General features: G+C 37.6%; 1 protein-coding gene across 7 annotated transcripts in view; it reads left to right on the forward strand.

The window, feature by feature from the left end:
* Positions 1-13,257, forward strand: part of LOC133160913 (prominin-1-A-like) — a 36,112-nt gene extending 22,855 nt beyond the window's left edge. For 2 of the 7 annotated variants that reach the window (XM_061289029.1, XM_061289054.1), the window contains 20 exons: positions 87-161; positions 282-345; positions 462-621; positions 890-1,042; positions 1,651-1,774; positions 1,875-1,978; positions 2,422-2,506; positions 3,264-3,410; positions 3,553-3,624; positions 3,968-4,060; positions 4,228-4,245; positions 5,240-5,293; positions 5,413-5,493; positions 5,575-5,643; positions 5,743-5,832; positions 6,448-6,563; positions 7,613-7,681; positions 8,758-8,861; positions 10,887-10,929; positions 11,351-13,257. In XM_061289029.1, coding sequence (XP_061145013.1) covers positions 87-161; positions 282-345; positions 462-621; positions 890-1,042; positions 1,651-1,774; positions 1,875-1,978; positions 2,422-2,506; positions 3,264-3,410; positions 3,553-3,624; positions 3,968-4,060; positions 4,228-4,245; positions 5,240-5,293; positions 5,413-5,493; positions 5,575-5,643; positions 5,743-5,832; positions 6,448-6,563; positions 7,613-7,681; positions 8,758-8,827 — 1,644 coding nt within the window. In that variant the 3' untranslated portion in view covers positions 8,828-8,861; positions 10,887-10,929; positions 11,351-13,257. Of the gene's footprint in view, positions 1-86; positions 162-281; positions 346-461; positions 622-889; positions 1,043-1,650; positions 1,775-1,874; positions 1,979-2,421; positions 2,507-3,263; positions 3,411-3,552; positions 3,625-3,967; positions 4,061-4,227; positions 4,246-5,239; positions 5,294-5,412; positions 5,494-5,574; positions 5,644-5,742; positions 5,833-6,447; positions 6,564-7,128; positions 7,578-7,612; positions 7,682-8,757; positions 8,862-10,886; positions 10,930-11,350 lie in introns of those variants that run through there. The other 5 variants (XM_061289046.1, XM_061289061.1, XM_061289038.1 and 2 more) reach the window with 4 other exon arrangements.
* Positions 13,258-13,521: the final 264 nt, after the last annotated feature.

A 13,521-nucleotide genomic window follows, 5' to 3' on the forward strand; every position in this document is an offset into this window, starting at 1 on the left:
TGCTTTGTTAATTAATGAATGTCTGATTGAATACAGTGCAATTGCCCAAACGACATGTGTGGCTATTGTATTTTTTATCATTTCAGCTTCCCAATGTAAATGCTCAGTTGGAGAAGATGAATGATGTGTTAAAAACAGACCTCAGCGCCGTCATCAACAAGGTGAATGGAAAGTCTTTATTATATCATTATTTGACATTGATGTTGTTGATGACCTCTGGGGAAAAGAACATAAAAATATGCATTTGAAAAAAATAATAAAAATATTGTTTCGTCATTTAGGGTTACGCATCCTTGAACGACACGCCTTACATGGTGATGGTACAGACCCAGCCTGTTGTTGACCGTAAGTAAAAAAAAAAAAAAAAGAAAGTTTGGATTTTGGAAAATTTTGAAATTAATGTGATTGATTTTTATGGACACTAAAACTCTTGTATTTTGCTTTCACTGAATCTGTATTAGCAATGCAGAGTTTAGTGGACAACATCGGTGAAAACATAGGCAACCTGTCCAAAGTGTTGCCCGTACAAAACTCCTTGTCCAAGTTCACCATCTTCATCAGCCACGTCCACGCCAAGATTGAGGACCAGTACCCTGAAATTGACAAGGTGGACTTCTACAGGTCAGACCACTGCTGTTTGTGTCATCAGTGTGTGAAAGATTACCCAAATTTAAAGGATGCTTGATTAACATGTAAAAATAATTAAAATGGATAGATAGTCCCGTGACCCTTGTGATGATAATTCAGAGAATGGATGTGAGGAAATAAACAGTTAACAAATAACTACTTGCATCCATGTTGACTATAACACAAATGGAGGTTGATGTCTGCGTGTTGCATTTCAATGATCCTATTTCCTTGCACCTTGTGTTGCATGTGGGAGCATCAGGTGGACGGGTTGCGTGGCTTTGTGCTGCATTCTGGTACTGGTGCTGGCCTTCAACTACCTGGGCTTACTGTGCGGCACACTAGGATACGACAAGCACGCCTCGCCCACTACGCGAGGCTGCATCTCCAACACGGGAGGCACCATGCTCATGGCGTAAGAAATAGATCCTCATTTCTGATAGCATCTTGAATTAAAAACTTGCTTTATTGGACATAACCATAAAAAGAAACTGAAATCTATACTTTGTTCACCCGGATCCTAAATGTTTATACTACAGCCCAAAAATATTTTCATTTGACATAAGTGTAATGCATGTTTTTATAGGGATCCCCATTTTTGACACCACTTCTAACAAAATAAATATTAAAATGTAGTTCTGAAAAAAATAGCCGCACTGACACTGTTGATATTGACATTTCTAACAAAATAAAAAAAATAAAAAATAGCGCTATTAGGCCTAAAACAGAGACCATGTTGAAAAACAAATCCCTCCTTCTGATACGAGTAACAAAAACATTGTTCAGTTGGCCTTAAAAATAATTCTGCATATTAAAAAAATATTCCAACTTTTGACTGAAAGCTGTTTGTTGGACATTAAAAAAATAGTATTGCTTCTAATATTGACTGACACCACTTGAAACAAAAAATACTGGGGTTCTAGAAATATGATGCCCCATTTTAAAAATCGTTCCCCTGCTTCTTCATTACTCTTGATTTGGTTTTATCATGATTGTCATAATCATGTGTCTCCTGGTTGTCAGTGGCGTGGGTTTCAGCTTCATCTTCTCCTGGATTCTGATGGGCCTGCTGACCATCATCTTCCTGGTGGGTGGCAACATGGAGAAGCTCATCTGCGAGCCGTTTCACACCAAGGAACTCTTTAAGGCCAGTGCTCAAGTGACCAGTGATTACGATATTTCAACACTATTAAATTTGATTGGTTGTCACCATTCACTCCCCTTACTGCTTCCCAACCCATCTCCAGGTGGTGGACGCTCCATACCTGGTGAATCCTGAGTGGAGGAACTTCATCCCGGGGTACTTGTACAACGATTCAGAGCTCGATCTCACGGCAGAGAGCTTGTACAGGTGAAAATACGAAGTGTTGATTTTCAAAAATATATACTTCTACATACACGTGACTTAACCAGAAATGACTTTCTCCTGACTTCTGATTAGTAATATTTCCTGCATTTGTCTGGTACACTATAATGTGACCAGTCGAGGGTTTTTGTTAACACCAGAGGAGGGGGAGTAACAGCGTTTTGTTTTGTTTTTGCTATGGAGCTGTGTGAGATCATTCCTTGTTTTCCAAACATGTTGAGCTCCATTGTGTCCATTTAAAGCCACATATACATGACGTAGCGGTGTAAACCTGAAGTCAGATTTACACTGTGCAGACTTCATGCATCAGTGGCTAGAATAAACTTCCTGTCAGGAGGCTAAAGTGTGTATTAGACACTTCCTGTTGTGTTCACTGGGTGGCAGCAAATGCTTTGACTAATAGTCCCCTATGTGTGTGTGTCCTGCAGCACTTGCAAAGAAAACAAAGGCATCTACTCCGCCCTGCGCCTGGACAAAGTTTTTAATGTATCATCTTTCCTCAACACCACAATGGTCAGTGAATGCAACATGGCTTCTTACTACTCTGCTATACAGCTGTTTTTTTTTAATTGATTTGTGAATCATATCACTATAAACACATGTGGCCTGGGGGCATTGCTTTAATGTGAGAATGATAATGGTAATAATAAGTGAAAATTAATAATAATTGATGATATCTGATACTACTACAAATAATCATGAAGTACCTCCTTTCAAGGGATACAAGATATAGATAGTTTTTAGAATTTAATATTTTGTAATTTGTTGTACTAATTTAGTAGTAGTAGAAACTCTAGTAAAAGCAGGAAAAAACATTTCACATTTTGTTGTATTGTTGAATTTGTAAAATAAATATATATATATATATATATATATGAATGAATACAAAAAAATATGTTAAATCTGAAAACATATGCAAATGTGCCATTCAAATTCCGAAAGCATTTAATAGGGCATTAAAATACAAATATTTATTTTCTGATAATTTGTGCTATTGTACCAGACGATTCAGCTTGAAATTATGCCCTGAAGACGTGTGGATGGGAAAACAACACATTTTCATTTTTTAAATGTTTATATTCACAATTATCAGATTTTTGATTTTCAACTTGTAGCTCGTTGAAAGTGTGCCCAATAAAGTTAGTTCCACAATTTGTTTGTCTAACGTATTTATTTTATACTCTCCCAAAAAGCTGTATGCCCCTTCTACAGCTTAGTAAATAAAACATTTCCGCTTTTTTTGTGATGGGCTTGTTTTCTCTGTTGACAGTTCACAGCGGACATGGTAACCCTTTTGAGCAGCGTGAAGATTGACCTGAGAGGGATCATCTTGCTGGAAGCGGAGAGCAAGCAGAACCTTCTGGATTTCTCAGAAGCGGGTCTGTCGGAAATAAACTACGCAGATTACCTGGAAGAGGTGACGCATTACTTTCAAAATGAGATTCATAGCTTTTCTAATGGACAAAAATTCTGTGCACATTCCTCGAATTGATCTTCAAATTAAATTTTGTGTGAATGAAGTGTAACTAAATCGTATAAATGTGGTTTCTCTCCCGCAGGTCAACAAAGGCGTCACAGTGGTGGACCTGCTCTCATTTGCCAAAGAGCTAGAAGCTCAGACAGACCTGATGGTATTTAACACCCCGCTCGGTTTGTCCGTTTCGTTCAATTATTCATGTTGAATTACGTCTCCGCTGGAGCATCTCTGCCTGGCCTAGTAGGGCTTTGCATGAAATCAACAATTACTACTTGTATACAGTTGTGAGACAAACAAACAAAATACTTGATGAATTGAAAATTGTTTGCTGTTTACAGCGGAAGCAGTTATTCATAGCCAAATGCAACAACAGATAATGACATTAGACTCAATCACCATTTAGTATAACAATGCAAAATATGCGGCGATCCGATGGCGCCATATTACCAACACTGTAATATCTAACAAGGTATGTATGTTTTTTGCGTGTGATCCAGCCTCGAGGTCCTCTGCAAACGTCTCTGAAAGGTCACGCGGGCACCGTGCGACAGATCCACAGCCACCAGGTGGTCCCCATGCAGCAGGCCATGGTAGGTCTCCCACTAAAGCCACGCCCATTTGCCATCGCCATTTGCAGCCCCTCCCTTCTTTATTTAGTTATGTTGACATTTCACATTTTAAATGAGCTGTTGGGCTTTTTAAGAAGACACACTATCTGTTTCAATGTACTTCTTTATGCTTGTTTTCTATTTTCAAGAAATATGTTAGAGCCAGGGTAAGCAAGCACATGGGTGTGTTCATCATGTGTTTTTGTCATTTTGTCACTTTGTGCAATGTAAAAGCGTTGTTTGCAACAAGTGGTGCAGGTAGCATGTCATTTCTTTTGGTTTACTCGGTTACACACTTGTTTGTGTATTTTCTGTGCTTGGCGGAGGTCATACAAGCGATTCTGAACTGCACTACTTGGTGTAAAACTGGTTACTAGAGTGGTTTGTGTTTTTCTGATGGCACACCTGAAAAAATGTATCTCATTTTAAAGGATACAATCACAATGTGGGTTTCGCGTGTGTGTCTGCGTGTGTGTTTTTATGCTTGTGTGTGTGTCTTGGTGTAAATCCTTCGAAGCAGTGACTCCCATCCACAACCATTTCAATTTTAATCGGTCAGAAAACTCTAGTTTACAACATATCTCAAATCTTCTCAATATCTTATTGAGGAATTCACAGGACCACACTTAACTAAGCTGTTTTTGCTTAAAAAATAAGAAAAAAGGAAAGAAGCGATCAGTCAAGTCACTCATTAGAAGAGGGTAGCACTTGGTTGGGACACACTGCTTTAAAGTGTAGTATTGAACGTCTTTGTGTCCAAAATAGACACAAGTATCCTTTGTCAATCAGCGGTTTGACATTTTGCTTTCCTCCTCTTTGAAAGTGAAGGTCACTTATTTTATTTATGTCACAGCCACCTTATTTCCTCAACTAGTGGCCGTTGCCTCAATTAGTCGCAAGGACCATCATAAATTTGATCTTTTCCACATGCATCCATTTTTACATAGCGCATGTCCTCATCAGTTTACCAATCAAACCAATCGTTATCCGACTGGATAAGCGGTATAGAAAATGGATGCTCAACTTTTAAGAGGGCTCTTTTCATTCTGAATCCTTCTGCATGTATGCTGTGACATATCACAAATATGGTCACTCTTGATCGTTTTTGCTGACTCATCATATGACTCTATGATTGTCCATTCTTCTTTGTTTCCCTTGAAGAGCTCCCTTAACCAGAACATGAGGTTCCTGGAGAGAACGGCCTCAGACCTGCCAGTAAGTCAGCTAGCTAAACACCCAGCCAAATTCAAAAAAGATGTCCGATAGCCCCACAGAAATGGGCAAAAAGTCAAACATGAGAATCTCTCGCCTCTCAATTTGTTTCTTGTCTACAGAACAAAGTCTTAGCTATACTAGACGCCATCAACGCAACCCAGTATCTCATTTCCCAGAATGCAACGCATCTTATTAATCAGGTAACAACACGAGTCCCATTACAGACATGATATTCCATATTAATGTCATTTCTAATTTCAAACAAATGTTTTCCCCTTCAGGAGAGCACAAAATACGCATCAACTATTGTGGGTTACTTCCATCAATACATAGAGTGGGTCAAGACATCAGTAAGTCATAAGACTGTGATAGCACATTGATAATATGTAATTACATTACTACTGTTTATATGCAATACACTGTTCTGTTTATGTGTCACCTTGATGCAGCTGGCAATGGAGGTGGCGCCATGCAAGCCTTTCAGCAATGTGCTGGACACAGCGGAAATTTTTACCTGCAGCTTCCTGGTGGACTCTATGGTAAATATACATGCATACATGCAATACGTGTGTTTTCAAATGAGATACTAGTGAATATATAGTTGCAAAAAAAAAAATAATAATAAAATTCCTAGAGTGTAGGTTAGATTATAGTTTTAAGGAGTGCAATTTAAAAAAAAAATGTTTAATAAATCTGGAGATTACAAAAGGTATATATGACTAGATTTTCAAATTACATTAGAACATAAATAGCTGACCTGGGATGTGGCCATTTTAAAACTTTGTGAAAATTTTGGTGTGTGAAAACCTGAATTTGCCAATTTTCAAATGTTTTGTGGGGCTGTCAAAATTAATTCTTCTAAAATGAGATACAAATATCACGGTTTCTTAAAGTTGTGCCACAGAAAACGTGAGTGAGTGTGGAAAAAAAAAATTAAGTGTCAATTGTGGGGGCTAAAATTTAATATGGCTTTTTTTTCATTTGAGGGGCTGAAAATGAATATGCTTTTCCTTTTAAATGAGATGATAAAAGGTTTCATAGTCATGTAGGTCTATCTCATCAAATTTTCTGCAAAAAAGAAATAATTGAAAATGTTCCCACTCCCACATCTAAATGAAATTTAATTGCAGATACTAATAAATGTTTTTTTGCAGAATGTGTTCTGGATGGGTCTGGGCTGCAGTACGCTCTTCCTCATCCCAAGCATCGTGTTTGCTGTCAAGCTGGCCAAGTTCTACCGCAGGATGGACACGGAGGACGTTTATGACGAGTAGGTGTTTTTGCTGCCTTTTTGTTATTTGTTTTTGTAACCCGTACCTCCTAGTAAAAATACGTATTCGAAATGCTTACTGTTTGACTGCTAGTTCCTCTTTAACCCTCCTGTTAGGTTTGTTTTCTAGATATGTTAAATGTGACTCGCAAGTTTAACGATCCTAATCAGGGATGGACAACTCCTACGACCACACTTGGAGGGGCCCCTTGATGAAAATAAATAAATAAATATAGTATTATACTATAAACGTTTCCTCTGCTACCAACACCCAACTCATATTCACAGATTTTTTTCCCCCAGTATTTTTTTCAAATGATTTGTCTTTTAACCTAAGATGACTTTTGTTGAGCGAAACGGCCTTGAACTCGCCAGTCCAGAATTAGATAGTTTCCCAAAATCTTTAAACTAAGGGCTTAATTCGACCAGCGAAATAACAGGAGGGTTACAACTGCTGCTTTCCGGCAATAGTTTGAGAAGGAAATTAGATTGATGTTTTGTTTTCAAGCTTCTTTTGTCCAACCCTAACGCTTTCTTCCTGCTTTTATTTCTTCCTTCCACATAGTTCCTCCGTTTCCGGGACTTGGCATTTTACTTTGTGATAACCATTTCTACTATTTCCATCATCCGGCTCATCCTTCATCCTCTCTTTTTGCTTTTGACATCTCCTCCTCTTCCTCTTGGCACTCTGCACTTTACAAAGATAGTCTGACTTGGAAGGCATGTTCCTTTTGTAAACGGGAGGAGGGAGAAGGCTACTTCCTGGTGCAGTCCATATAACATTTGTTTATGTTTTGCCATGAATCACCCATTTCTGCTTTTAACTATTGAAGAGTTTACAACTACTAATTGTCGGTGCTGGTTTTTGGGGTGTCCCTCGTCTTTCCCTAAAGGGCTCTTGCAATTGTGACCTTACAAAAGCTTAAATGCGCATTGCTGTAAATAATACAAAAGAAAATGGTGCCCCCATTGACAGGGATCACAAGCATGCCACATGTTTCATCGCACATCTTTCATGCTTTTGTTTGTATGCAATATTTTGTTTTCAGTATGGGAAGTGGTAATAATGGTTATCATAGCGAGCCCCCACAAGGCATCCTAAACCCCCCCGTGACCAGGTAAATACGCTCGTTGGTAGTCCAATGCATGCAATATGGTGGCGGTAGCATGCGCACGCACATTTGCACTCAACACGCTTAACTTTTTCTCAGTAGACTGTACGGTGCATTTAGCTTATTATTTTTTCCATGGTTTCAATTGAATGGCAAAAAGCACATAGCACTATTCAGAGCTTGTATTCATTCACCTGCCTTCATTTTGACTTTTGAGGGAATCAAAGGCTCTCGTACCAACTTAAAGCAGATGACGGCTGTTGATTTTAGCGGGAATTCAAGTGACAGTGTAAAGCTGCATAGTCACACATTTATGTATTTGGATTAGTTTTGTTTTTTGAGTATGCAGTGTTTTCCAGATCTTGGAATTTTCGGTCTTATGCTCATTTTGTGAAGCAATCAAAGGCAGTGCATAACTGCCAATGGGAAGAAAACATGAACATAACATAAAATAGTGCTCTAAGGAATTCTTGTAATTCTGGCCTTCACTTTTGGTTGCTGCTGAATGTTCTTCAGTGTTTGCGAGGTGGCAGAGCTGCAACACGATGTCATCAAATCATTGTTTCCTCTTGTTTAGAGTCAGCCAAAATCCAATGAATGTGCACCTGATCCTTTTGTTCCCAGAGAGGCAAGCATGGCAAAACGCTTGGGATTGTGCTTCTTTTCTTTTCCTTTTTAATTTCACCTCAGAAATTAATAAATAACTGCATGGTTTTTTTTGTTTTTTTTTTAATACTCAACGATTGAATATGAGCCCCGAAATTCAGGCAGAGAGCAAAACATGTAATGTCTCTTAATGGCCACAATTCATCATAAGAGAGGCAGGGTTTGTAGATGAAAACATGTGTGAAATTAAAAAGTTCTTATAAGCAGCGCTTTTTTTGTATTACAACACTTTGAAAGGGAAAATAAAAAGAAAGTAGAGTGTTTTTCAGTGCCAGTGCTTAATTGGGTGACGCATGCCTTTTCATGTTTTGCTCTCTGGCCTAATGATCGCCTTGTTTATTCCCAAAATATGTTTTTTTAATTATTATTTTTTTTATTTCTGTGTATGGTCGTTAATGTTGTTGTTCCTGTGCTAGCATCCCAACGTACGATACCATGAACAGGTTCCCACGGGCCTCGGCTCCTCCGAGGCACATCGACTGGTGACCGAGAGCCCACATTTTCTTGTGGCTCCCGACAGGTACTTTTTTTGCTATGTCTGATAGCATTTTTGGGCTCAAAGAACATCTTCTTACAACCTGGATCAGTCTTTTTGTCAATTGAGTTCTTTCACTAAAAATATGAAATAATTCATTCATTGATGGCGATAGACGTTAAAAATCCATTCTTACTGGGGCAGTAGTGACTGATTTAATAACATTTCTTTTTTCCGCTCAAGTATGACGTTATGTCTCGTAAGATTGAGTTCATCCCAACAGTGTTTTTCCCTGTAGTATGTGATCTACTTTATTATTCTCTCAACATTTTGACTTTTACGTCATGCTCTGACAATATTGAAGTAATGTTTGAAATGCTTTAACTTAATTGTCATTTATCTACAAAACAATCCAACATTATACGTGCGAATTTCCTTGTAATGAGACAACCTGCAAAATTACAACTTTTTTATGTCCAAATTTGACACAAATTCTCACAAAATCGTATTTTTGCGGCGTAATTGTCGACCTGACTTTTTATTTTGTAAAATTATAGCTATGTTCAACCTTATGCTACTAACGTTTCTGTTAAATGTAAAAATATGACTTTTCTTGTGACGTTCTTGACTTTTTTTTTAAAAAAAAAGTTTTTCTTTTTCGTAATAAAAGAATACTCTGGGAGCATTACATTTTTTGGTCATTTTATTTTATTATACCCGCCTCTAATCATCCTTTTCTATGCAATTAATCCTCCTATCTCTCTTTCTTCAAACTAACCTAACATTTTTTAGGCTGTCTTCTCTTGCAAGTGACATTATGGTGAGAATCATAATCATGTCTTGATTTTTTTTTTTTTTTTATGTAAACGCTGCATGAGGACATTTCTTTATTTCTTTCTGTCTTTCTTTTGTCTTGCATGAATCCTATTTCATATAACTTGATGTTGTGTCGTGAGTTCCATCGAGCCAGGGGGGCCATTTTACATGACCAATATGGAAATGTCCTATTGAATTAAACATACACACACACACACTCACACTCCATAAATGATGCATATGACTCAGTGAGCCCTCGTATCATTTAACATCGTAAAGATAAATGAGAACACATCCGCGTGCAGCCAAACGGTCGTGTTTTTATGTTTATGCATTGAATTTTGGACTGCAATGAAGAAGCAGTACCAAGAGAAATACAGCTCTAGCCTTCACAAAACCGCAGTATTAAACAGACTTTGCTGCAGATGTGTACTGCAAATTTTGCCTTTTCCCATGTTAGATCATTTTTTGTGGCATTATGACTTTTTTGTAAAGGAGCTTTTTTTTTTTTCATAAAACCAATATTTTCTTCAAACACTACCTATAACCATGTTCTATAGAAAGTAGAACTTGTTTTTTCTGATTTCTGATTTGACGTCCGCCTCACAGTTCGGAGGGTGCGAGTTCAATTCCACCTCCGGCCTTCCCTGAGCGGATTTTACATGTTCTCCCCGTGCCTGCGTGGGTTTCCTCCTAAAAACATGCTTGCTAGGTCGATTGAGAACTCCAAATTGCCTGTAGGTGTGAGTGCAAGTGAAGATGATTGTTCATCTCTGTCCCCTGCGATTGTCTGGCAACCAATTCAGGTTGTCCCCCGCCTACTTCCGGATGACCGCTGGGATAGGCTCCACCACAATCACGACCCCCATGGGAACAAGCGTTACAGATGATGGATGGATGGATGAATAATTTTTTTCTGATTTTCCTTTCTATTTTCTAATTGTTAATCTTTTTTTTTGTCATTTCCAACCTGTGTTGACTAATATTCTTGTGATACCTGTTTTTCATTAATACAAGGAAAGACTATTAGCTTGTAGCTGTCCAAATATAGAGTGACATGTTTTTCCCAAGGCTAATAGCAGATTAAAGGCTAAACGAAATCCTCACTGAGGCTGCGAGGAATCATCTTTTTTTTTTCTCCTTTTCTAACACTTTACAGTTGAGCTACTCTACTCTCCCAAATTTCATGAGCAAATATTGATGCACATTTGAAACATGATGCCCAAGTATAATTCTCTCATGTTTATCTTGCAGCTGCCATGACCTTCACTGGAACTAAAAAAAGAAAAGAAAAAAGGTGAGTTGTCTGCACTTTGTCTTTTTTATTTTTTGAGATAGATTCATTGAACATTCAATTGTTTGGATTGATATTAGGTAATAAAACCTTCAGTGGCTGCACTGTTCACGCAGCCATTTAACAAGTTTTGCAGGATATGCGCAATTTAGGAGAAAGTTTCTCAATTAAATCTTTTGCAAGCCATTTCTTTTCAGGGCAATAATGTAAAATGAGATCAAAATGATTTTGAATTTAAACATGGGTGGCATCATTTATTCCTGATCTTTTGCTATTCATGGCAAGCTTAGTCTGTATTTACTGTTCTACAAACATTCATGTAAAGTTTTTGACGTCTAGAAAAATATGACTTAGTTCTTGTTTTTTGTATTTTTAATGTTGTTTGTACTTGTAAGACACTGAAGTAAACTATTCTCAAAAACAGAATTTTCGTGTCACAATGAAGAACTTTCTGAGCACTTTGAGAGTGTCATTATCACCCTTCCTGCTAGACATCAATGGGTTGCCACCGAACTGCTTACATTTCTGAGAACCCAAAAATCCAAAAGGGACTGCAACATTTTCTTGAGGACAACAACAGTGGCTAAGTAGCCATGGGAAGGTAACGACACATTGATTGATAAAGGACCTGCTAATGTTTGCTTCCTTGTTTTTGAGGACGACAGAAAAAGTTATGTTTGCAGCATGTTGGTTTCAACAAGATGAAAAAAAAAAAATAGACCAACTGGAGCTAGCATGACTTTTAAATGTTTACAATAATACACAAAGTAACGTGATCCTTGTGGATCTTGGGGCTCATTTGCAAAAAGACTGGTTGCCTTTCATGTTGGCATTTGCGGCTTTTTAAAGGGACCGTTTGTCCTGCTATGTGCTTACGCCATTTTCAAGGTTTATGAACTTTGCCAGAATACTTTTAGAGGAGCCCTTTTTTTTTTGCTAGAGCTGTATGCTCAATTTATTCTGCTGCAAATATTACCCCACTCTCCACGATGAAATTTGACTTCACACTCAACCGATGTTGATGAAATTGTTTTTTTTGTCTTCATTTTATTTGTTGCGATAGATTCATTGGATGAGCACAACGTGTTTCAAACCTGTTTCAACACAGTTATACTGTTTTATTCAGATTGTGTTCAAATTTTGCACCTTCGTAACAGTACTTGAGCTCGCCACATGGACCAAAAAACTATCAATTTCTTCAGTTCACAAAGATATGTAAACCATTCAAAAGCAAGTCAGCAGTTTTATTTCGGTGCGTTTAAACTTCCCTCCGAGGTCTTTTCCTTGCATTTACTTAAGAAAACAGAGTAGAGTTGAACCAAAGAGTGACTTTTCCTGTGTAAAATCAAACATGACTAATTAGATGTCAATATTGAAAAAATATGTGGCTGTGTAAAGAAAAACACGGAAGCTTTTTTTATGTTAGTAGATCAATGTCCAACCCCTCCAATAAACCTCAGCATCTGTTTTATTGATGACTCAAATGGAGAACAATCACAGATAAACAATCAGTACACACACAAATCAATCAAAAGACAAAATGTGTCCCTTATGACTATTTTTGAGAAATTACTTTCTTTTCAAATTTATTTGCTTTATTATTTTGTCAACATGTATGTGTTTTGGTGAATTAACATTTAACGACAAAGAGGTGACATATTATTCTCAAGCCAAATTTATGTTTTTGCCGTACAGTCGATCTCAGGATTATCCCACTAATATTTTTTTCTAGTTATCCATTCTTTGTAATTATTACTCCATGGATACATTTAACTAATAGTGAGCTGGAACAACAGAATGTATTCCACTTTGTTTTTCTTCATTTTGTACATTGGACGCTAACGCTAACATGTCTTGCTGACTCATCACTTATATATGTACAGGCTAGTTGCTGTTAGTGTTTAAATAAAACGAAAACTTCGGTTGAATAATCAATCCATCCATCCATCCATCCATTTTCTGTACCGCTGTATCCCCACGGGGGTCGCGGGCTTGCTGGAGCCTATCCCAGCTGTCATCGGGCAGTAGGCGGGGGACACCCTGAACCGGTTGCCAGCCAATTGCAGGGCACACAGAGACGAACAACCGGTTGAATAATAATAATACTAATTCCCCACAATATTTGTCGATACAGCAACAGAGCAAACACAAACATATCCCTGGGTAACTTTTACTGAGAAAGGAATTTAAAAGGCTTTTAGATATGTGTTTGCTAATTTTGTGGCTTAGGAATTTGGTTCTAGCAAAAGAGACAGGATCCAATTTGTAGGAGATCGACTCTTCTTTCTTCAATCTGTAAACAGTGAATAAAGTTTTTCTTTCAGCTTGTAATTATTGTTGAGTCTTTTCTTTGACAAGATTTTCTTCAAAAATTGTTGTACCATGATTTTCTTAAAAAAAAAATATATATATATATATCCATATATTTCCATGTATAATGCGCACCCCAGATTTTAGGACAATAAATTAGTTAAATTTTGCGCATTATACATGGAAAAAAACGGGAGTAAAGAAAAAAAAACGGTGATTAGCCGTGTGGGTGGATTCAAACGTTTAGGTCCACCCCGCATTGCGCTCCGCCTCAAATTGCACTCT

Source organism: Syngnathus typhle, linkage group LG1 (genome assembly GCF_033458585.1).
Source record: "Syngnathus typhle isolate RoL2023-S1 ecotype Sweden linkage group LG1, RoL_Styp_1.0, whole genome shotgun sequence".
Taxonomy (NCBI): domain Eukaryota; kingdom Metazoa; phylum Chordata; class Actinopteri; order Syngnathiformes; family Syngnathidae; genus Syngnathus; species Syngnathus typhle.